The 22420-nt window shown below is 58.1% G+C and overlaps 2 protein-coding genes across 2 annotated transcripts in view; both read right to left on the reverse strand.

Annotated features, from left to right (window-relative positions):
* AHCYL2 (adenosylhomocysteinase like 2) overlaps positions 1-8662 on the reverse strand; it is a 116478-nt gene extending 107816 nt beyond the window's left edge. The window contains exon 1 of the mRNA XM_075081791.1: positions 8195-8662. Coding sequence (XP_074937892.1) covers positions 8195-8596 — 402 coding nt within the window. The 5' untranslated portion in view covers positions 8597-8662. The remainder of the gene's footprint in view (positions 1-8194) is intronic.
* A 7084-nt stretch (positions 8663-15746) lies between these two features.
* Positions 15747-22294, reverse strand: SMO (smoothened, frizzled class receptor). Its single transcript, XM_075081754.1, has 12 exons — positions 21542-22294; positions 20427-20632; positions 20049-20258; positions 19797-19969; positions 19387-19606; positions 19155-19278; positions 18978-19070; positions 18664-18772; positions 18295-18480; positions 17804-17952; positions 17575-17709; positions 15747-17434 (listed from the first exon to the last, which is right to left on the reverse strand). The coding sequence occupies exons 1-12, from the start codon at positions 21816-21818 to the stop codon at positions 16908-16910; spliced, it is 2409 nt and encodes an 802-aa protein (XP_074937855.1). The 5' UTR covers positions 21819-22294; the 3' UTR covers positions 15747-16907.
* Between the last annotated feature and the right edge of the window lie 126 nt (positions 22295-22420).

The following is a 22420-nucleotide window of genomic DNA, read 5'->3' on the forward strand; positions in this document are numbered from 1 at the left end:
TGTGTTTCAATGTTTTTTTACTTAAGAAAGCAACAGAGGTGCGGTGCCGCAGCTTCACGGCAAACGGCAAGTTTGCCATTCACAGTGGCAAGGTTTGAGGTACCCTGAACCGCACCCCAGCTTCTCATTTCCACATCATTATGTTTTACAGCCCACCACCTACTCACGTTCACAGCCATTACTTTTCTTTTTAATCACTTTTTCCCCTAACCTTCTTTTATCTTCCCTTCCGTTCCAGAGCCTCCATGCCAAAGGTTGACGTATTGATCTTTGTACACGGTTCCGCGCAGTCGCACGCAGGCACCTTCTAAAATTAAACCGCCCGCAATCACAGGGAGATAGGCCCACGAGTATTATATGTAATAAAAGAATATGGCCTCCAATGATAAGATTTTACTAAACAGCATTCAAACCACACTCATTACGAGCGGCACTTGGGAATTCGGCCTTGGGGGAAACATTTATTACCTAGCGTAAGTGATCGCTAGGGGTTCGAACGAGAGAATAGAAAAAGCCAACGCAGAAGCATGTATGAAACGGAGCGCACGCACGCCAGAAAAAAAATCCCTCTGCCCCACAGAATGACGCGGGAACGTCACAAGGAATTTACACACGTCTACAAGGGAAAAGCTACACTTCCATCGCAGGCAATGAAATCTGCTGGGAGTCAAGGTCAGAATCGTCATTTAGACAAGCCACATGAGAGTCATTTATAGTCTTAGCAGAATAAAACCTCCCATCGCAGCTCACCAGTCAGGTGATGTGCCAGTCTAGCGAGCACCAGGCATTTATTCTGAGGTAATCCCTTCACCAAGGAGTTTCACAGCGAGGACCGCTAGGAAGGTTATGCTCAAGCGGCGACATGACACAAGGATGTGCACCTCATTACTGTACACCTCCACGCCTTGCTTTTTCTGCTTTGCCCACGGACAAAAGCCACGGCTTTCTACGGCCACAGGCACTGCAGAGGCGGCGGAGCTCTGGAAAAGCAAGCTGTGCTCTGCTCTAGCCCACTAAATGAATCAACAGCACCGACAAACCAGCAAATCAATCCCTTCCAAGTCCAAACCCTCTGTTTTAACGATGCTAAGGAGCAAAAGAACACAGCTTGAAATTCAAGGAGTGAGCTGTGCTTTCTGTACTGAGCGGTGGGGACTAAAGAAAAATAACCTTTCGTTTGGTAAATTGGTATATGCTTAATACAAAAACTTTGCAGCTACACAATTGCTGTCGTTTAAACTTCCCAGTATGGTGTACAAGCATTTACTAAGCTTTACTTGCCAAGTAGTTAAGAATCATTAAACCAAGAAGTGAATCTGTTTAAGTATACGTTCTTCTCTCAGCTAAAGAGGGGCACAGAGCTGTTGTGACAAGGCTAAGATCACCCAGCTAATCGGTTTTGGGGTCTTAATTACAGCCCCTGACAGACTCCCACCCCTTGCACACAACATTTCCAGAAGTTCTGTGACTTTCAGTCACTTCTCTAGGAATACCCTAAGAAATAACACAAAACATAAGCGGCCACTCCTGCCCCGAAGCCACTGAGCGATCGTCTAGTCATCAAAACACCATTACACGTCCAAATCTAAACCCATAAACAACTCATGTGACTCAGGGCCTTGACTCACATCCACGGATAAGTTTAGCCCGGGACACCTGAAGCTGTTACTCAGCCCCACGGCTCACCCTGCTCCGGGAGCGGGGACGGCAGAACAAACCACGCATCTCCTGAGTCACCCGCGGCAGCTGCAGCCGGCACCCCGGCACGTTGGCATGCCGGCGGCTGCTGCCGGAGAGGCCTTTCCATCCCTCCCGCAGCCACCGACCTGCTGGTGCCGCTTCTCCCGCGCCATCCCCAGCCCTTCCTTAACCTCACACTGGGGGGAATCACGCTGACGGAAAACTGACCCAGTTCAGTGAGGAATTTTACCCCCTCATGTTGGAGCCGTGTGAGAACCTGGCGGGAGGGGAAGGGGAGAGGGTCTGGACCCGCAGTCAGAGGCAGGAGGAGATGTGGACCACCCCCGGAGCTCGGCCCATCAGCCGACGCCTCAGACACAGGCCAAAGACCCGCTCACCAGCCCTTCTCAGAGGCAGTGAGCTCTGAAGCAGCGCCAGACAAGCAGGGGTCGGCTAAATCTACCTGCGTAGGTGCACGTAAAGGTCACAGCCACATCCACGAGTCAGAGTCAGCTGTAAAAGTCAAGTCCAATGTCGCCTCAGAAATGAGGTCTTCTAGCTATCTCTTGAGAGTGCGGATCTACAGCAAGAATCCGAAGAGAACAAAAACGTGATTACAGAGATCTTCACCTAGATCTGACAGGAACCACCTCTGCAGGTGTCATGAAGACAAGCCCGGCGTACTTGACTTTGGCCTCTGGCTTTGTAGGAGCGCCATCATTTCTTGTACAAGCAGGTGTGCAAGACTGCAGAAACAGAACTACACATCCGCTGGAAAATTAAAGCAAAACTAAGCAACCATCTAAATAAAAATACAACCCTGCAAGGTTGTTAATACTTGCAAGTCTGGGCATGTGCACTCTGTCCCCACTCTGTCAAGGTAAAATATTCATTAACCCATCTAAAGACAGGCAGGCATAAGTAAAATAATAAGCCAACATAAAAGTAGTTTTATAATGAGAGCGGTATTAGAGGAAAGAAGAGTCACAGCTAATTACTGGGAACTTGTGTCAAAACTAGGAAATAATATTTATTTCACACATTACTTAACCCATGTTAAAGTTTCAAGGAAAGGGGAAAAAAAGCCCAGAAAACCCAGTACTTTCTATATATAGAATCATAGAATCGTTACGGTTGGGAAAGACCTCCAGGATCATCAGGTCCAACCCAACGCCCTCAGGCCTCCTAAACCGTGTCCCCAAGTGCCACGTCTGCACGGTGTTTGAACCCCCCCAGGGACGGTGACTCCCCCACCTCTCTGGGCAGCCTGTGCCAATCCCTGACCGCTCTGGCAGGGAAGGCATTTTCCCTCATCTCCAACCTAAACCTCCCCTGACGCAGCTTGAGGCCGTTCCCTCTCGTCCCATCACTGGTGACTTGGGAGCAGAGACCAACCCCCCCTCACTCCAGCCCCTCTCAGGCAGCTGCAGAGAGCGAGAAGGGCTCCCCTCAGCCTCCCCTTCTCCAGGCTAAACCCCCCCAGCTCCCTCAGCCGCCCCCCAGCACACTTGTGCTCCAGACCCTGCCCCAGCCCCGCTGCCCTTCTCTGGACACGCTCCAGCCCCTCAAGGCCCTCCTTGTCCCGAGGGGCCCAAACCTGAGCCCAGCATTCGAGGTGGGGCCTCCCCGGTGCCGAGCACAGGGGCCCCATCCCTGCCCGGCTCCTGCTGGCCACACCAGGGCTGACACAAGCCCGGGGGCTGGTGGCCTCCTTGGCCACCTGGGCACTGCTGGCTCATGCCCAGCCGGCTGTCAGCCAGCACCCCCAGGGCCTTCTCCGCCGGGCACTTCCCAGCCCCTCTGCCCCAGGCCTGGGGCGCTGCCTGGGGTTGGTGTGACCCAAGGGCAGGACCTGGTTCTTGGCCTTGTTAAACCTCACACAACTGGCCTCGGCCCATGGATCCAGCCTGCCCAGGTCCCTCTGCAGAGCCTTCCTGCCCTCCAGCAGATCGACGCTCCCGCCCAGCTTGGTGTCACCTGCAAACTCACCGAGGGCGCACTCAGTCCCTCTATCCAGATCATGGATAAAGACATTAAACAAGGCTGGCCCCAACACTGAGCCCTGGGGAGCCCCGCTCGTGACCGGCCGCCAACTGGATTTAGCTCCGCTCACCCCAACTCTCTGGGCTCGGCCACCAGCCAGGTTTTACCCAGCGAAGAGTCCACCCAGCCAAGCCATGAGCTGCCAGCTTCTCTAGGAGGGTGCTGGGGGAGACGGTGTCAAAAATATATAAATCACTCAAGAAAATCAGAATTTTTTTGCCCAGGAAACACTGTAAGAAATACAGTTTACTTGGTTTGACTACAAATTTGGTATGGTCCTGCTTAGGTATTTTAAATAGTCTTTTCCTTCAAGTACTAAAGCAAAGTTCTATTGGATTTGACTAAAAGATTTATCTGCTTCTTTTAGACTTATTTTTGTACCAAACCTTATTTCGACAGATGCTTCGGCTCTGCGTGCCCAATCTTTCAGTCACAGGATTGGGAACAATTTTACGGCTACCAAATCTGGTGTTTTATTTAAATAACATGACTTCCTAAGAAACGGCGGAAAGGACTCTGGATTTGTAAATCTGGTAAATGAAATGCCTAACAACCTCTCAAGTCTCTGGAACGCATGCATTGAAGTCGCTGGAAAGCAACAGTGCGGGAGGGGGGAAAAGGAAGCGAGGGAACAGTACGTACTCCCAGATACCCTCCATCAACACATCTCGCTTCCTCTAGCAACCAGACAGATTGTCAGCTCCTAAACAAACTCATCACCCAAAGCAAAGGGAGCCAGCTGGGGAGCTTTGCTGCTCCGTAAGCTTGCTGGCTCTTCCTCCCGCATCCAGGTTTCTCCTGAAAGCCTGGCACCCTTTGCTCCTCTCTCACAAGGCACCCTCTGCCGCTTCGAGGAGCATCCAGGGAGAGCGATGCAGATCCTGTCAAGCTGTTTCCGATGACGACCCCATCGCCCACCATCAAGACTCCCCTTCCCTCCTGCACTTAGCGGTGCAAACGTGCCCTCTAACACTGTGCTCCTCTGGCCAGGGGAGAGCTGGGCATCAGGAGCGGGGTACAAGGAGGCGCCCTTTGTGTGGTTTAACAAGAAAAAGAGAGGGATAAGGGAGGAGTGTAAGAAGTATGAAGCACACTTGAGGAGAAATATGGATACCCTGAGGGTCTCTAAAAATAGAGAGATTGGATTAGGCTATCAAAAGGAGAAAGCTCCAGACACCGGGGACGGAAGTCACAATCTTAGTGGAAAAATGTCCTTTACAGAGGAACTGAACCCCCCGCAGCAGGGATTTCTAGGGGGATGAAGGAGCACTTGATCCAGACTCTCTTCATGGGCAGACCTTGCCTTACAGGGATGTGCTCCTTCCCACAGAGTCCCTAGGAGAGACTCCGATTTCAGGGAAGCCACACAGGAGATCATGGTTATGGAGACAAAATCCCTCAGCCTGGGCCTTCTGAAGGGAGAGGAACACCAGAGCAACAGTGAAAGAGGGTGGAAGTCCATAGATTAAGTCTTCACCCCACAGTTTCACGAGTGGGGATGTTCCCCTTATGGCAGGGACGCTTCTTCCCCTACATTCCCCAAAAGGTTCTTGCATCACAGATGAGAACTCCTTCTCCTGAGATATCCAAAGGGCCTTCCCGTTGGTGCCAGACACGAACGACTTGGGTTGCTCCTACCCAGCAGTCCTTGGGGAGAATGTGCATGTCTCTACACCCACATGGAGGGACGTATGGCTGTATCTATACGAGGGTACACGTATCCCCCCGCTACAGGGAGCGGCTATGTCCGTGGGCGCATCGCCTGAGGAGCTTGGATACGCATGGATCTGTCTACGTGAACAGGGCAGGGAGGGGACTTAGGCGCATCTACAGGTGGATGTTGACACGCACATCATCTGCGTACGCAAAGGCGCGGGGATGCCCATACATGAGGCACGCGGGGCTGCCTGTGTCTCTCTCAACGCAGTAGTGTCTGCAAGGACATCTAAGTCTGCACAGCTGGGCGCGGGCAGATGTGCAATGCCTGCGCACGTGGCATACGGGTGCCTACGCACACAAAGGTGCTTCTCTGCACCCATATGTGGGCATCCGAGGAGAACAGGAGTGCCTTTGTGCGTATATACCCATCTCCATCAGTGTTTCTGCAGCTACAGATGTGTGTATGCGTACATTGTATTGACGGAATCATAGAATCACAGAATGGTTTGGGTCGGGAGGGACCTTTAGAGGCCATCTCGTCCAACCCCCTGCCGTGAGCAGGGACATCTTCAACCAGATCAGGTCGCTCAGAGCCCCGTCCAGCCTGGCCTGGAATGTTTCCAGGGATGGGGCATCGACCACCCCTCTGGGCAGCCTGGGCCAGTGTCTCACCACCCTCATTGCAAAAAAGTATCTTCGTTATATCTACTCTGAATCTCCCCTCTTTTAGTTTAAAAACACCACCCCTTGTCCTATCGCAACAGTCCCTGCTAAAAAGTCTGTCCCCATCCTTCCTACAGTCCCCCTTTAAGCACTGGAAGGCTGCAATAAGGTCTCCCCGCAGCCTTCTCTTCCCCAGGCTGAACAACCCCAGCTCTCCCAGCCCAGCCTCACAGCAGAGGGGCTCCAGCCCTCAGATCATTTTGTGGCCTCCTCTGGAGGGAACATAGAATAATTAACGTTAGAAAAGACCTCTAGGATCATCAGGTCCAACCACCAACCCAACACCCCCAGGCCTCCTAAGCCATGTCCCCAAGTGCCACGTCTACACGGTGTTTGAACCCCCCCAGGGATGGTGACTCCCCCACCTCTCTGGGCAGCCTGTGCCAGGGCCTGACCACTCTGTCAATGAAGACATTTTCCCTCATCTCCAACCTAAACCTCCCCTGACGCAGCTTGAGGCCGTTTCCTCTCGTCCCATCACTGGTGACTTGGGAGCAGAGACCAACCCCCCCCTCACTCCAGCCCCTCTCAGGCAGCTGCAGAGAGCGAGAAGGGCTCCCCTCAGCCCCCTCTTCTCCAGGCTAAACCCCCCCAGCTCCCTCAGCCGCCCCCCAGCACACTTGTGCTCCATCAAATCGGTACGTGTGCGCGCACGGGCGTGCATCCCTGTAGATACCTCACCACATAAGTGTGCGGATGTACTTCCCCTGCACGTGAAGGCATGTGTCACACATGCATACAGCCACAGCACACAGGCAGGTGCACACGCATCTATACACGTGTTTGTACACATGCCAGTACACATCCTGCACACGCGCACACCCACCTCTGTATCCACACGCGCGGGTTCGTATCGCACCAGCGGATGCATAGCTACGCCTGCGCGCTCACGCCCAAGCACACCAGCGGTTGCAGACGCACGTATAACCAGCTATGGGCACTCCTGTACGCCCATACGTACCTCGGGGGTATGCAGGCCTAAACAACATATGCGTCCAGAGGCCCAGCACATGTAGCACACCTGTGGGGCAGCGGCGCGCTCGGCACGTGCTCGCAGGGCAGGCACGATTCGAGGGGACAGGGGACATAGCGCCCACACCCAACGCACGCTGGACAGGCAGACTGCGGTCCGTGTGTTCCCAGCGTACACCCAGACGGGCAAGCGCCGGATGCGGGGTACCCCTAAGGACCGGGCACCCAGTGCACACCCACCCCTGGATGCGTGCGAGCGTGCACCCAGCAGTACACCCAGAGGCACACACGCACCCAGTGTGAACACCAGGTACGTCTGATTGTCCCTCCCACGCTAACGGGACGGGCACCTCGCTGTACGTTTTTATCTGGTGCCTATCTGTTATTCCCAAGCGAGGAGATAACCCCAGGGATGTGAACCCGACGTGAACCCACGCACACCCGGGTGCTCACGTACCTGGCACACGCTTTTCCCGCAAACACCCCCATGCCCGGGTGTGCGGGGACACAGCGTACACACACCCGGCGTGTACCCATGCTCCTCGATGGATGCGAGTGTGTAAACTGCACATCCCCGACAAGGCAGGCGCATGTCCAGGCAGACACACAGCTGACACGGACCACCCCAGGGCAGGATCACGTCGGTCACACGCATCCGTGGGTACATCCACGCTGTTTGTGTGCACCCCACACTCACTCACAGGGTGGAGACACATAGGGGGGAACCAGGGGTCACCCCTGAGAATGGGGCACCCCGTGCAGACCCACCCCTGGGTGTGCATCCCCGGAGGAACATGAGCCCGAAATGTAGCCACGGCCACGGGAGCACTTCCATGACCACAGGAACACCTCCAACAGACCCCACAGCCACGGGGGCAGTCTCACGGACACGGGAGCACCCCTCCACGGCCCCCACGGACACGGGAGCACCGGGGACCTCCACGCAGGGCCGGTCCCTGCCGGGAGGGAGGTACGGCCGTGTCCCCGAGCGCCAGGAGGGTTGCCCCGGTAGGGTGTGCGCCGGTGGGGGCGCGGGGTCCCCACGCTCGGGGTGGGAGTGGGGGGGCGTGGGTGCTCTCCCCCCGTGTCTGCGTCCCTATCGCCCCCGCCCCGTTACCTTCTTGACGGTGCGCGGCGCCTCGGTGACGGTGCCGTCGGGGCTGACGAGCGCCTCGGCCGCGCCGCCGCCGTCGCCGCCGTCGCGGTGCCGGTGCTGAGGGTGGTGAGGGTCGCTCCGCTTCATGGCCGAAGCCTGAGGTACCTTGGCGGCGCCCGGAGGCAGCCCGGCGGCGGCGGACAGCCCGGGGCAACCGCTCAGCGGAGGCCGCTCGCCACCGGAGGAGGAGGACGCCGGGGCCGCCTCACGCTCGGCAGCCGGCAGCGGGCAGGGAGCCGCCGCCGCCACACTGTGCCCGGGAGGGTGAGCGGTCACCGGCTCACACGGCGGCCCCGCCGCTTTATCCATGGGGCCGCTCAGCTCCTTCAGCTCCACGGCAGGGGCTGCCACCTGCACCGACATCGCCGCCTCGGCTCCCTCAGGGACCGCCCGCCCCTCCCGCCGCTGCCGCCGCCGCCGCCGCCGCCGCCTCCTCACGGCCCGCGGGGCACGCCGGGACACGCAGTCCTCCCGCCCGCCGCCCCGCCGGGACTACAACTCCCGGCACCCCCCGCGGCTCACCGCCCCGCCTCCCGCCTCCCCGCGGCGCGGGGCATCATGGGAAATGTAGTCCGGGCCGGGCGCTGTGTGTGGCGGCGCCGCCGTCCCGCCGCTGTCGCCCGCGTGAGGCGCGGAATGGCGGCGGCGGGAGGCGCAGCCCCCCCGGGGCCTCCAGCCTCCCCCGTGCCCTTTCGGGGCGGCCGGTGCAGCCCTCGTGGAGGACTTTGGGGGTTTTCGTTTGTTTGTTTTTTTCCCCTACGTGTTAACAGAATTTTCTGTGTTTCAGCCCGTCGTGACACCGGTCACAGGCCTCTGAGCAACACCCCACCCCCCCTCCTCAGCGCAAGGGCCGCTTTCCCGGGCACACAAGCAACACCCTGGAAAATCGACGAGCCAAGATGTTTCTGGCAAGTCTGAGAGCCCGGAAACTTGCTGTCCTGCCAGGTTCTGCGAGCCCACAGAGCCCCTTTGTAGGTCATTCTTTTTTCAGGGCCCTTCCTACAAACAAAAACCAGTAACGAGGCAAGTTTTTCTAAATCCAGGTTTTCAGGAAAGCTCCTCTTAGGGAAGTAGAACTCAGAAACACCCCTTTGGTTTTCTTTAGTATTATTATCATTATTAGGATTAATGCACCATTTCTGGGCACAAGCCAAGGACCGAAGCCTGCGTGTTCGGGGCCATGCAAACACAGAGCGAGCACAATGTTCCCGTCTCATTCGAGGTCGCGGCTGAGACATCAGGCAGCAGGAGGCAAAAAGCCAGTTTCTTGTACCAAAGGGGATGTGATCGGCCAAGCAGGAGGGTGCGGAGAAGCCTGGAAAAGGGAGAGGCATGAAATACTGCAACCTTGAATGGAGTTTCAGGATCCTTCAGAAATGCCAGAGGTTTCTGATCCCCTTCTATGGCAGGGTGACCCACCTAGTGGTTATGGGAAAGGCTGTGGATGTCTCTGCCTGGGCTTTACTTGACACCGTCTCCCCCAGCACCCTCCTAGAGAAGCTGGCGGCTCATGGCTTGGCTGGGTGGACTCTTCGCTGGGTAAAACCCGGCTGGTGGCCGAGCCCAGAGAGTTGGGGTGATCGGAGCTAAATCCAGCTGGCGGCCGGTCACGAGCGGGGCTCCCCAGGGCTCAGTGTTGGGGCCAGCTTTGTTTAATGTCTTTATCCATGATCTGGATAGAGGGACTGAGTGTGCCCTCGGTGAGTTTGCAGGTGACACCAAGCTGGGCGAGAGCGTCGATCTGCTGGAGGGCAGGAAGGCTCTGCAGAGGGACCTGGGCAGGCTGGATCCATGGGCCGAGGCCAGTTGTGTGAGGTTTAACAAGGCCCAGTGCCGGGTCCTGCCCTTGGGTCACACCAACCCCAGGCAACGCTCCAGGCCTGGGGCAGAGGGGCTGGGAAGTGCCCGGCGGAGAAGGCCCTGGGGGTGCTGGCTGACAGCCGGCTGGGCATGAGCCAGCAGTGGCCAGGTGGCCAAGGAGGCCACCAGCCCCCGGGCTTGTGTCAGCCCTGGTGTGGCCAGCAGGAGCCGGGCAGGGCTGGGGCCCCTGTGCTCGGCCCTGGGGAGGCCCCACCTCGAATGCTGGGCTCAGGTTTGGGCCCCTCGGGACAAGAAGGGCCTTGAGGGGCTGGAGCGTGTCCAGAGAAGGGCAGCGGGGCTGGGGCAGGGTCTGGAGCACAAGTGTGCTGGGGGGCGGCTGAGGGGGCTGCGGGGGTTTAGCCTGGAGAAGAGGGGGCTGAGGGGAGCCCTTCTCACTCTCTGCAGCTGCCTGAGAGGGGCTGGAGTGAGGGGGGGTTGGTCTCTGCTCCCAAGTCACCAGTGATGGGAAGAGAGGAAACGGCCTCAAGCTGCGTCAGGGGAGGTTTAGGTTGGAGATGAGGGAAAATGTCTTCCCTGCCAGAGCGGTCAGGCCCTGGCACAGGCTGCCCAGAGAGGTGGGGGAGTCACCATCCCTGGGGGGGTTCAAACACCGTGCAGACATGGCACTTGGGGACACGGTTTAGGAGGCCTGGGGGTGTTGGGCTGCTGGTTGGACTTGATGGTCCCAGAGGTCTTTTCCAAACTTAATGATTCTATGATTTTCATGTAGAAACACACAGGACAAAACAATTGGCAAGATCACGATGACCGGGAGAGTTTGTGATTCCCGAGTAAACGCCCACAGCCCAGTACCTTCGAGTTACTTGCACGCCCTGGGGAAGCTCAGCTGCGAGATGAGGCACAGTAGGAAGAGAGAAGGAACCCCCATAAAACCCCCCAAAAATCAGGAAGCAGAGGAACAATTGAGGGAGAGGGGCAGCAAAACCTGAGAACCTGAAGGAGTATTTTACATTTAGAGCGGAAGAACCTGGTCAGCAGCTGATGACACGCAGCGTTTGTAAAAAAATCACTGGGGACAGGAGGAAAAACGCTTTCATTATATGCAAGGGCAGCAGCTGGACTGGAAAATGCCTAAGACGGAGGCGAGGAGAGAAAGGTCTGCAAAGCATTTAGTGGGCTCCGAAGGCAAAGCTGTACCAGAGGCAGCGGAGAGGATGACGGGAGGAATGTGTGAGGGGGTTTGAAGTTAAAGGAAAAGAAGCGCATTGCTTTGTGTGTGAAAAGTACCGGGGAGAAGTCCCGACTTCATTGAACTAAAGCTATTTCCTTACTGAAGTGAAATCGGGATCTGCATGCGGGTTTCACAGCACATTTCTGCCTCGCCCTAGGATCAGAAAGCTCAGTCTCAGGGCAGATTTCAGTCTCAGAAGGGGCCTTTGAAAACAAAACTCTTTGAAAGCTGCTGTGGGAGGGATTTGAAGTCATAGCTGATGAATATCCCTCCCCTTCGATATACACTGCATTTCTTGCAGCCGTAAGGCAAGAGCAGGCTTCGTGCAAAGCCCCAGCTCCCGCGGCACCGCGGTTTTGCTGCAGAGTGGGGCTTGTGGCGCCGATGCCCAGGGCAGAAATCCTCCAGATGTTATTGCCTCCCGGTGCCGCAGAATAAACACCAGGTTGTTTTTCACACACCTGACCTGGGGGAATCAGCTGCCCGGGCAAAATCTGGATCTCGAGTTCGGTCCTTCGTGCTACCTGCGCCGCAGCTGTGCGTCACCCACCCAGCTCAGCGTATGATGTTCACCGCGCTTGCCCCGCTCACTTAAAGAGTGTGGTCCTCGAATGGGGTTACTGACAGGGATGGCCTTTTCCTGGGGGGCCGGAACCATCGTACGCTAATCTCAGCGCGCCCGAACGCCCTGGTGCCAGTTGCACGCGCCTCCGTCACGTCGGGGCACAAACCACCGCTTGCCTGCCGAGCAAATAGCTGACATCGCAGCTTGCCAGAGATCCAGCAAACCGTCCACACAGCCGGAGCAAGGCTGTACTTGACGATTTTTCTGGGAAAAAAACGACGGATATCAGGGAGGATTGAGCGCTTTGAACAATTGGGGCTCTGTGAGAGCAGCGCCAGCGGTGCCTACGAGAGAGGTTCGGGCTGGCTCCTTCCCCATGCTGCACGTCCCGGAGACAGCGCAAGGGATGGGAGACAGGCAGCGAGGGACGGGATACGGGCAGCGAGGCAGGGCTGCCTGCGCCTGCAAGGAGATATTGGAAACCTTCAGAGAAAGCAGCCTTGGGAAGGCGAGAGTCTCTTGAGAGCCGTGGCTGCGTGTAGATCCACAGGGGAGATAGCCTGGTTTCTCGTACCAACCATCACCACAAACAATAAAATTAAGCCAGAAGAGGAATAAAATAGCTGCGGTGTCTCCTTACTGCTGTAAGGGCAGGCTCAGCTCTGCTCTGCACCGTTTCGCCTGCGCCTGACCTGCTGGCATGGAAATACCACTTTCCTGACAGGCTGGGGTCGGGCACGCCGGGTGCGGTGGAACCAAGCTGGGCCAGGTGCAGCTCGCATCGCCCACGGCGCTGCCGGCCAGGGCCTGGCGTGCAGGATCCTGCTTTGAAGGGACGCAGCGGTGGGGAGCAGAGGCAGGGCACAGGCAGGTGGGAACCAGCACATGCAGAGCCCCAAACGGAGTGTATTGTAGCACAAAGGTGAGGGAAGAGTGAGATTAGACACCAACAGCAGACATTTCGTAGTTGTCGCAGACACCTTGCAGAAACAAAGAAAACGTGGGTTTTTCTCCACCAAAACAGCTGGAAAATTGAGCGTGGCTGAGCCGTTTGGCTCGTGAATTGCTATATTGCCCTGAAATCCCTCCAGGGAAGGGCTGGCGGTGCCGGGGAGGAGACCGGGCCGGTTACCAGGTCAGCAGAGCCCTCACTAACCACTTTCACGTCTGGATTTGCCAGTTCCTGTGATGTTCAGTCCTAAAAGCGGCGCTGGAAGAAGCACAGAGTGGGGGAGCTTCATGCTACAAAGGCTGAGCCTGCCAGAGGTCATTAGAAGAGGGGAAAAAAAAGAGATTTATATGGAAGTTTTCAATTCTCTGAAACTAATACTCTACTGCAAGCCGACAGACAGAGTCATCATCGTGCAGAGATATATACAATCCCAAATGACAAGTCGATACTGCCCTATAATATTAGCTCTTCTAATTGTACCTCTTGTACCGCAGATACGAATTTAAGATGATTCAGCCTGTCCCCACCTAATGGCATTTGAAGATTTGATATAAGCAATCTGATTTTACTGCAGTTATTGATTTGTTCTGGCAACAGCCCCGTGACCAACCCGCGCTATCGTCGTTTTTGTTCATTTAATTACGGCAAAAGCGACCAGATGGCCAGATAGCACCGACGTTTGTCCCCGGGGGCGCGTGGTTTCAATGTATTCAGAGCAAATATTATCCAGTTTCCTCAAAACCTCGCCCAGATGGAACGCTCGCGGGGACGTGCGACCCTCCGCGCCTCCCAAAACGGCTTAAAACGCCGAAGAGCGGGACGGGGGCGGATGCACACACATGTGTGGAATTCCTCTCCCCACACACGATCTTTGCAGTCTTTACCTGCGAGTTGACTATTGTGCCAGGCTGGGGGGATGCCTGACAGATGGACATATGCATAGGCATGTAATATACGAGACCCGTTTCCTTAGGAAATCGGCTTAAAATAATAACTGGAAGATATTAAAGCTGTTTCACAATGGGAGGGCAGGCGGGGGGAAGAGGAAAGGCTCTTTGCTCCTTTGTCATGTAAAGCGGAGCCTGAAATCTGCTCCTCACCAAAAGGGAAAAGAATAATAAATAAGAGGACGGTATTTGCGTGTGACCATTGGAGCTCTTCCCTTTCTTCCCTGCAGATACTCGATGTGCAGCTGGGGAAATTAATTGGGTTTTGCCAGCCTGGGAGCTGACGTCTGGGTCACCGGAGGGAGGAGGTTTGTCCCTCGGGTCCTTAAAACTTCCCCGATGCTGAAGGAGTCGGAGGGAGAAGATGCTCTTGGGGGAGAGGTTGAGCAGAAGTGTTGCAACGTTGGTCCAGCCTCGTCCCTGACCCCTAATAAAACTGCATCTCCTCCATCAGAGCTGGCTCGGCCACCCCCGGGGGTCTCCGGTCCCACGTCGTGCGTGTGAGCGCCGCTGCAGGCAACCGCCCGGCTTTCGCCGCTCACATTAGTGGTTTCCTGGCTGTGGTTTCCCCGCCAGTGGCATCGGGCGGGGAAAACCCACAGTGGCAGTGGTGGCTGGCAGCCTCGGCGCTGCCCCAGCGTCCTGGAGGAAAATCCCCTGGAGCCGAAACGACGGGAGAGGCAAAGCAAAGGCACCTCCCCGCTTTCTTAATTCTTCTTACACCTGCAAAACCTGACCCCGAGCAGCGTCCGAACACCACGAGCTCCCACGGTGGCAAGCGGGGCTGCCGCTCACTTTTGGCTGGGGACACTCAGCGCTCCCGGCCCGGTGCCGGGGCAGGACGCTCCGAGCGCAGCCGGTGGGAGAACTTGCGCCGAATTTGTCCTGTGATGGGCATTTCATCCCTTTTATCCAGGACCTTTTAATCATAACCCAGTTTAAACGATGATTTTTTGACAGTTGCTTTGCATTTTTCCCACTAGAGCAAAGAGCCGGTTCCATCTTCGGAGCCCCTTGCAAGGAAGATGCGGCATTTCCCAGGAAAAAATGTTTTTTTCTTCCTAAAAAAAACAGCTTCTTTGTCCCCATGTGCCAAATCCAGGGGGCTTTTTTTGTTGCCTGGGGGAAAACGCAGGGGATGCGGCGCGATTGGGATGTCTCCTCTCATTTCCAAAACTAAATATTTTAGCTTTTTGTTTCAAAACAGCGTATCATGAAGGAACAGCTGCTTCAATCCATTTTTCTTCGAAAAACAAGAAGCCCACAAAAATAAAATTTGGTAGTTACAGATGAAAAAAAAGCCCAAAAAAATAAAATACACCAAAATGTTTCTCTTTATCTATCTTCACCCCAGACAAACCAACCTTTAACTCTGGCTTCCCGAGCCCCGTAATGGCGGCAGAGCAGGGTTGGCCCGTCCTGCTTGCCAAAAAACATTGGAAAAAAACACGATTTTCACCCAAAAACCATTGGAAAAAACTCAATTTTCACCAGCCAATTCCACCCAAATTTCAGAGGGGCACCTCGTCTCCGGGATAACCAAGCACCTGGCTCCCTCACTCCCAAGCGAAATAAAAAAAGGATACTTTCCAAAAGCAACGTTTGTCCCCAAAAGCACCCTCCGCACAGCCTGGTGCCACGGGCAGCAACGGGTGCCCCTCACCCCACGGGGCCCCGCTCCAGCTGAGGCACCCAGCAGCACCCCAAAATTTGGGCCACACATCTGCAGGTTTGGGGATATTTAAGGCCATAGTGCCATCTGCTGGCAGAGGGCCCCCCCGGACCCCCCCCTTTTGCTGCCAAAACCCAGCGAGTGTCCCCCAAAACGCTCCCCACAGCACCTGCAGATGTTTCCAGCCCCTCACACCTGCCTTTGGTGGGCGAAACAGATGGGGCAGGGCTTTTAAAGCAGTTGGAGCCCTTTTAGGAGAAAGGGCAAAACCCCGCGGATGTTTCCCCGCGCTCATTCTCCCTGCAAAGAGCCCGGGGAGCCGCTGGCAATGAAAACTTGGCAAATTTAATACTGATAGAGGAGGGTTTTTTCCTTTACACAGCAAAAATTAACCCGAGGAGGTCACCGGGATCGCGAGAAAGCCAGGAGCCTACCAGGGTTTAATAAAGACACGTACAGGGATAATGGACAGATACAAAACACCAGCAGGGACCGGAGTCCTCCTACGTCAGGGCTTGGCCGGGTCCGCTGTAACTTCGGGGTTTTTTTTTCCTTAAGAAAAGTAATAAAAAGCTTCGCTCTGGGCAGGGGTGGGGGGGTGGTGCATCCCGACAGCAAAGGCGACCCTGGCTCACCCCGGGGATTTTAAACTTTCGCTTGGGTTTGGGGTTGTTTTTCTTTTGCATCGTGGCTCAAGGAACCCCAGCACGGTTCCCCGTCTCCTATGGCCAGGGACCACCGTCCCCCAACCCTGCGGTTTGGGTCTGGTTCAGCTCTCTGGGGAGCTGGAAGGCACTTTGGGACCCCTGAAGAAATAACGGGGCACCCAGGAAAACGGGTGCACCCGGGGGATGCCGCCACCACCGCCCAGTGAGGGGGTTCAGCTTATCCCACACCCTAGCGGAGGCTGTGCCTGGCCGTTACGTCTCGGTGTATTATAAAAAAAATTTAAAAATAATAATAATCGAAAAAACCAACCCTATTGGCACACGTGTTTGTAAGCTCTATGCACCGTCTAGCCGCGGGTGGGGGCAGAGGGCGAGTGAGGGGTGTCGGCGGGTCCCAGCACCCCGAGACACGGGACAAAGCTCACCAAAATGCACCCCGAACCTACGCTCACCCACTGTCCGGCACTGCTGTCCTGGGGGGCACCGCGCCCGTCCCCCTCGTCCTCAAATCCCCGCAGGACCTGCGTGGGGTTTGGTCCATCGACGCCCCATTTCTCTTCTCTCAGCGATGCCGAGGGAGACCCCAAAACCCTTCTGCCGGTGTCTTGTCACGCTGGGATGTGCATCGAGTCCATCCGGGCAAAGAAATGCCGCACTCCGAGGGGAGAAATCAGCCGTGGCCGGGCCAGGGGGATGCTTGGAACTGGCCCCAGCAGGATGGGGTGGGCTTCGGTGTCCCCTCACAGGCCACCCATGCTGGGTGAGGTTTGGGGTCTCACCCCAACTGTCCCCGTCCCCTCGCAACATCCCTGATGGGTTCAAAAGTCCGAATCGGCGTCCAGCAGCTCCGCATCCACCAGGTTGGTCCGAGAGTGGATGGGGGCCAAGCCGGCCCGTCGGCCCTGAGTCCTCGGTCCCCCACCGTGGGGCAGGGTGCCGTGGGGCCAGAGCAGACCCCCATTGAGCTGCTGGTGCCCGCTGCTGGGGCCGGGGCTCTCCTCCTCCAGGGACCCGCTCTCAGGGCAGAAGGGGTTGCTGATGAGGTGGAAGACGTTGGTTCTGCGGCGGCCGTCCCACAGCCCTCCAGTGAAGGTGGCTTCGGGCTGGCCAGGTGGGAGGCCCGAGAGGACGTCGGGGGCGAAGGCGACCAGGCAGGGCTGGGGGGGCAACCGGGGCAGGTGAGGGACAGTGCTGGGGGCTGGGGGGGCTGCAGGGCAGCGCTCAGGGCCTGGGCACACCTCCTTCTTCTTCTTCCTCCGCTTCTTCTTGCGAGCGCTGCGTTTCTGCAGGTCGGGGGAGACATCGGCCTCCACCACCCAGAGGTTGGCCCTCTCCTCCGGCGGCACTGCGGGGCATGGGATAGGGCAGGTGAGAGAGGCTGGATCCTGCCCCACACCCCCCAGCTCTGCCTCCCTGCACGTCCCCAATACCCCTCAGCCCGGCTCATCCCCCCAGAGCTGCCCCAAACCCTCCCCAAGGACTTGCCAGGCGTCGCCACAGGCGTCACGGAGATGTCCTGGGGTAGGATAGCCCCTCTCCTGGCCACCATCTTTGTGACGTGCTGGGCCCATGCCGAGGACACGTCGGCCGACGGCTCGTTGATGTCAAACGCTAAACCAGCTGCAGCGACAACAGGGGAGCTCTGGTCAAGTCAGGGGTGGATGGCGGAGACCCCGGCGTGCTGCCGAGACAGCCCCCTCCAGCCGGCACGTACCCACAGGGCCGTCGTGCGAGACGGTGTGCATGCTGAAGGACAACTCCCGGCCCGGGTCACGCAGCAGCTCCTTGCGCTTGGAGAAGGCCTTTGCGATCATCTTGCTCTTCTTGATCCTCTTGGGCTGGTCGTCGCTTTGCCCCGTCAGCCTGGGGACACGGAGGGACGGAGCAGGGACATGGGGTGACCCGGGAACAGGGGACACACAGGCATCGCAGCCAGTGGCAAGGGGACCCTCCCCATCTCCCTCTCCCACTCTGCACAGGGACCCCATGGGCTGGTGACTGCATTGGATGGGTCCCCTGGGGATGGAGGTGCCCCACAAATGGGACAAAAGACAAAGTGGGAGAAGCCACCCCGTTCCTAAACCACTGCCAGCTGCGACCCCACAGCGGACGGACAAACATCTGGGGACAACCTCCAACATCTGAGGATGTTGGATGGGGCAGGAAGGGTCACACAGAGGTGGGGTGACAGCCCCAGGGTCCCACCTGCACCAGGTACGCTTCCAGATGAGCAGGGTGGCCTTGGTCCAGACCCAGGTGCTCATGGAGACACCGGTGCCGAACATGGCGAAGAGGTTGATCTTCTCCACCAGCAGACTCGGCCGGTTCTTGATCTCACAATCCGGGATGGGCTTGTTGGTCTGCGTGGCGATGGTCACGTTGGCCTCGCACCTGCGGGGACAGACACAGGACGGCGGTCGTGAGGAGGAGGGACACCCGACGGACGCCCCGTGATGGGGCTGAGCCCCCACAGAGCAGAGACGCGGCGGCAATGCCGGCGGGGGACACTCAGCAACGCGAGGGGCTGGGATGCCACCAGCGTCCCGCTTGCCCTCCCATCCCCGTCCCGCTCACAGGACGTATTCCCGAAAGCTGCGCTCCCACTCTGCCTGGTTGAAGAAGTCATAGAAGTGGCAGCCAAAAGTGATGAAGACGAAACCGAAGGCCAAGAAGCCGAAGATGCCTGGAAGGGAAGCGGGACATCCCTGGTTTAGCTGGACACCGGGACAAAGATGCTGCACCGGGGCTGTGCCACCATCACTATGGCTTTGTCCTCCGCTGCAGCCACCCCCGGGAAGATGGGATGGGGCTGTCTCGGTTCAGAGGACAAAACACCCCCATTCCCGCTCAAATCCCCATGGAAACAGTGCTGACAGAGCCTCACTTACCCAGCCGCAGCATGGTCTCATTGATCTTGCTGGCCGCCTTCTCACTCAGCAGCCCGGGGTGGTTGCTCTTGATGGAGAAGAGCGTCATGACCCCTGCAGCAGAGGGACAAGGCGGTCAGGGCTGGGGGGACACCCACGGTGCCCCCTGTCCCCACACTGGGGCGAGCTCACACCTACCCCGGATGAGGAAATAGCCTCCCACGATGAGGACGAGCCCAATGGGTGCCAGGACAAAGCCGGCCCGGTAGCGGTAGTTCTTGTAGCCCACAAAACAGATGCCACTGACGGAGTCACCATCCACCTGGTGGGGATGGGGACAGGGAGGGGGCGTCAGCTGGCTGCGGCCACCCCTCCCTGCAGACGTCACCCTTCAAGGAACCGCCCAGAGATGTGATCGCAGTCCCGTTACCTGCGCCACAGCCAGGATGGCGACGGTGAGGACGAAGGGGATGGACCAGGTGATGAGGTGGAAGTAGGAGGTCTTGCCCAGCAGTGGCTGGTAGGTGGTGCCCAGCGCCTTGAAGGAGGTGTGCCAGGCATAGGTCAGCATGACGAACCAGATGACACCCGACATCAGCGAGTAGTAGACGATGACGAAGATGATGACGCAGGAGAGCGTCTCGTTGGAGCTACGGGGGGAGGCAAGACAGGAGCATCACCAACCTCCACGAGGGGACACGGGAGAGGAAAGGGGTCTCTCCGACCCCAGGAGCAGAGCATCCTCTGTGCTCCCAAGAAGCCAGGAAACCCCAAGATCTGGTCCCAGGGACACCTCTTAGCACACGGCCGTGGTGGGATGAGGACAAAGGTGACACCTACGTGGGTTCCCCCAGCCGCATGGTACCATCAGCCCGGCAGACGATCTCGTCGCGGGCACCATCCATGAACTGCGCCAACCAGCCGATGCTGCCCACAAAGAAGCAGGCATTGACATAGAAGAGGATGACGGCGGGGTAGCGGTTGGAGTTCCTCCAGTCGGCGACAAACGTGGCCTGGCGGCGGGGAAAAAAGGGACAGCTTGGCGCCCGGTCCCCTTTTGGGGACACCTCCCCATGTCCCCCCGTGTCTCACCAGGGTGAAGAACGTGCAGAAGATGGTGACGGAGCTGAAGGCAGCGATGTAGACGTGCATTTCACGGTGCTCCTTCTCAGTGAAGAGCGGGTTCTGGCACTGGATGCCGCAACCCTCCACGTCCTCGTACCAGCTCTTGGGGTTGTCCGTCCTCACCAGCGGCGCCTCGCACTGCCCCGAGCTGTTGAACTTGATGTTCTGCACCTCGTTCTGTTGGAGGAGAAATGAGGCCGTGAGGAGGAGGAGGAGGAGGAGACACCCTCACAGCAAAGGCTGGGGTGGACATCGGTCACCCGCGGAGGGCTAGGGACAGCCGGCGTTTTCCCGCTGCCCCGTGGGGATTTGGAGCCAGTCGTAACGAGTGGCAGCTCGTCGTACCGGGCATCCCTCGGGGAATCGGTCGGGCGTGCACTTGAGGAAGTCGGGCCAGCCGCGCTCGCGCTCCACGATGGTGCAGGGCGCCCGGGTGGCCTGGCAGAGGGTCTGGCTGGGCAGCTCTACCTGGCCGTCCTCGCACTTGGGCATGTAGACGGCGCAGAGCAGGGGCTGGATGACATCCCAGCAGCGTGGGGCATTGCGCAGGCCTGCGGGGACAGTGCTGTCACCCCCCCACGTCCCCGCCATGTCATCCTGTCCCCCTGCCCTGTGGCCCCACAGTGGGACGGGGCAGACCCCAGCAGCAGGGAGCACCAGCACGATCCGTCCCTCAGCTCGGTGCACGCAGCACCCAGACCCCGCTATAAAGCCTGTGGGGTGCTGTGCCCGTCCCCATGCGCTATACTGCTCCCCTGCAGCGCAGGGCTCAGCCCCACCCCCCTGCTATACTGCTCCTCCACTATACTGTGCCTGATCCCAGAACCCCTGCTATACTGCACCCATCCCTGCTCCCCTGCTACACTGCACCCACCTCCAGGCCCTCTCTATACTGTACCCTGTCCCCCACTATACTGCTCCCATCTGTGCCTTACCCACCCGTGGTCCCCTACTTCTGCCCCCCTAAACATCTATCCCCCTATATGGCAGCCATCCCTAGTCCCCTGCTATACTGCTCCCCCTCTATACTGTACCCAATCCCAGCCCCCTGCTATACTGTGCCCATCCCAGCTCCCCACTATACTGCTCCCCTCCACACAGCACCCATCCCCTGTTCCCCACTATACTGGTCTCCGCCATACAGCACCCATCCCAGCCCCCTGCTATACTGCTCCGCTCCATACGGCACCCATCCCCAGCCCCCCGCTATACTGCTCCCCTCCATACGGCACCCAAGACCCTCCATACTGCACCACCCCCCTATAGCGCTCCCCAGCGCCCCGTGCTCCCCCCCCAGCCCCCCATTACATCTCCCGCTCCCCCCTGCCCGTCCCGGGCCTTTCCCAAACTCCTCACTCCGTGTGTGCATGTGTGTCCGTGTCCCCCTCCCCATACCGCCCCCACCCCGCTACACCGCCCCGGGCCGGGAGTCCCCAGCCCCCCTCCCGCCCCGTCCGTACCGGACCAGAGCAGGAGCTTTCCGTGAGCCTCCTCCTGCGAGGCGGAGTCGGCGGCCAACAAGGTGGATGTGGCGGCGTAAGGCAGCGCCGAACCCAGGCAGGCACCGTAACGGAGCCGTTCGCAGGGCGCGGGGCGGCGGCAGCGCTCGGGAACGGCCGAGGCGTTGAGGAACGGGGCGGCGGCGGCGGCGGCGGGGCTGGAGGAGCGGCGGCCGCCCAGCGCCATCGCCATGCCCAGCGCCAGCGCCCAGCGCCACCCGCCGCCCTGCGCCGCCATCCCGGACCGCACCGGCCCTAGGCGGGCGGCACGGCCCCCGCCATGCCCCGACGGCCTTTGTTGAGCTCGCCGGGAGCGGAGCAGGGCCGCTCCTCCTCCTTCCTCCTCCTCCTCCTCCTCCTCCTCCCTCTCCTCAGCGCGGCCCGGCCCGCCACCGCCTCGCGCCCCTCGCCGGGGCGGGCTGAGGAGAGGCGGCGCGGGACGGGGGACGGGGGGGGGGCATCCCGCTTTTGAGAGAAAAAATGCCCTCTTCTGAGGAAAAAATGTCTTTTCCTGAGGAAAAAGTTACTTTTTTTCTTTAAAGCAGACAGGGAGGGGACCAGTTTTTGAGGAGGAAAAATGAAAAACGAGTTGTTGAGGACGGAGATCGCGCTCAGGGAGTTGGGGGAAGGGTTGTTTTCCTGAGGGGGGGGAAAGTTGGTTTTTGAGAGGGGAAATATTGGGGTTTGTGAGGGGAAATTTGGTTTTAGGGAGGGAGAAGGAGCTTCTGGGAGGGGAAATGTTGCTTTGGAAAGGGGAGGAGCCGGCGTTTTTGGAGGAGAAAGTTTGTTTTTTTCGGAGAGAAGTTGGATTTGGGGGGGAGGAGAGAGATTTGCGGGGGG

Source organism: Phalacrocorax aristotelis, chromosome 1 (assembly GCF_949628215.1).
Source record: "Phalacrocorax aristotelis chromosome 1, bGulAri2.1, whole genome shotgun sequence".
Classification (NCBI taxonomy): Eukaryota; Metazoa; Chordata; class Aves; order Suliformes; family Phalacrocoracidae; genus Phalacrocorax; species Phalacrocorax aristotelis.

Bases quoted from the DNA above. Each gene is read 5' to 3' on its own strand.
- SMO (XM_075081754.1), bottom strand. From the start codon at position 21,818: ATGGCGGCGCAGGGCGGCGGGTGGCGCTGGGCGCTGGCGCTGGGCATG. The intron at 20,259-20,426 runs GTACGACGAGCT...CTCCTCCAACAG, and splicing joins GATTCCCCGAGGGATGCCCG to AACGAGGTGCAGAACATCAA. The intron at 19,071-19,154 runs GTAGGTGTGAGC...CCTCTGCTGCAG, and splicing joins AGGCTATTTCCTCATCCGGG to GGGTCATGACGCTCTTCTCC.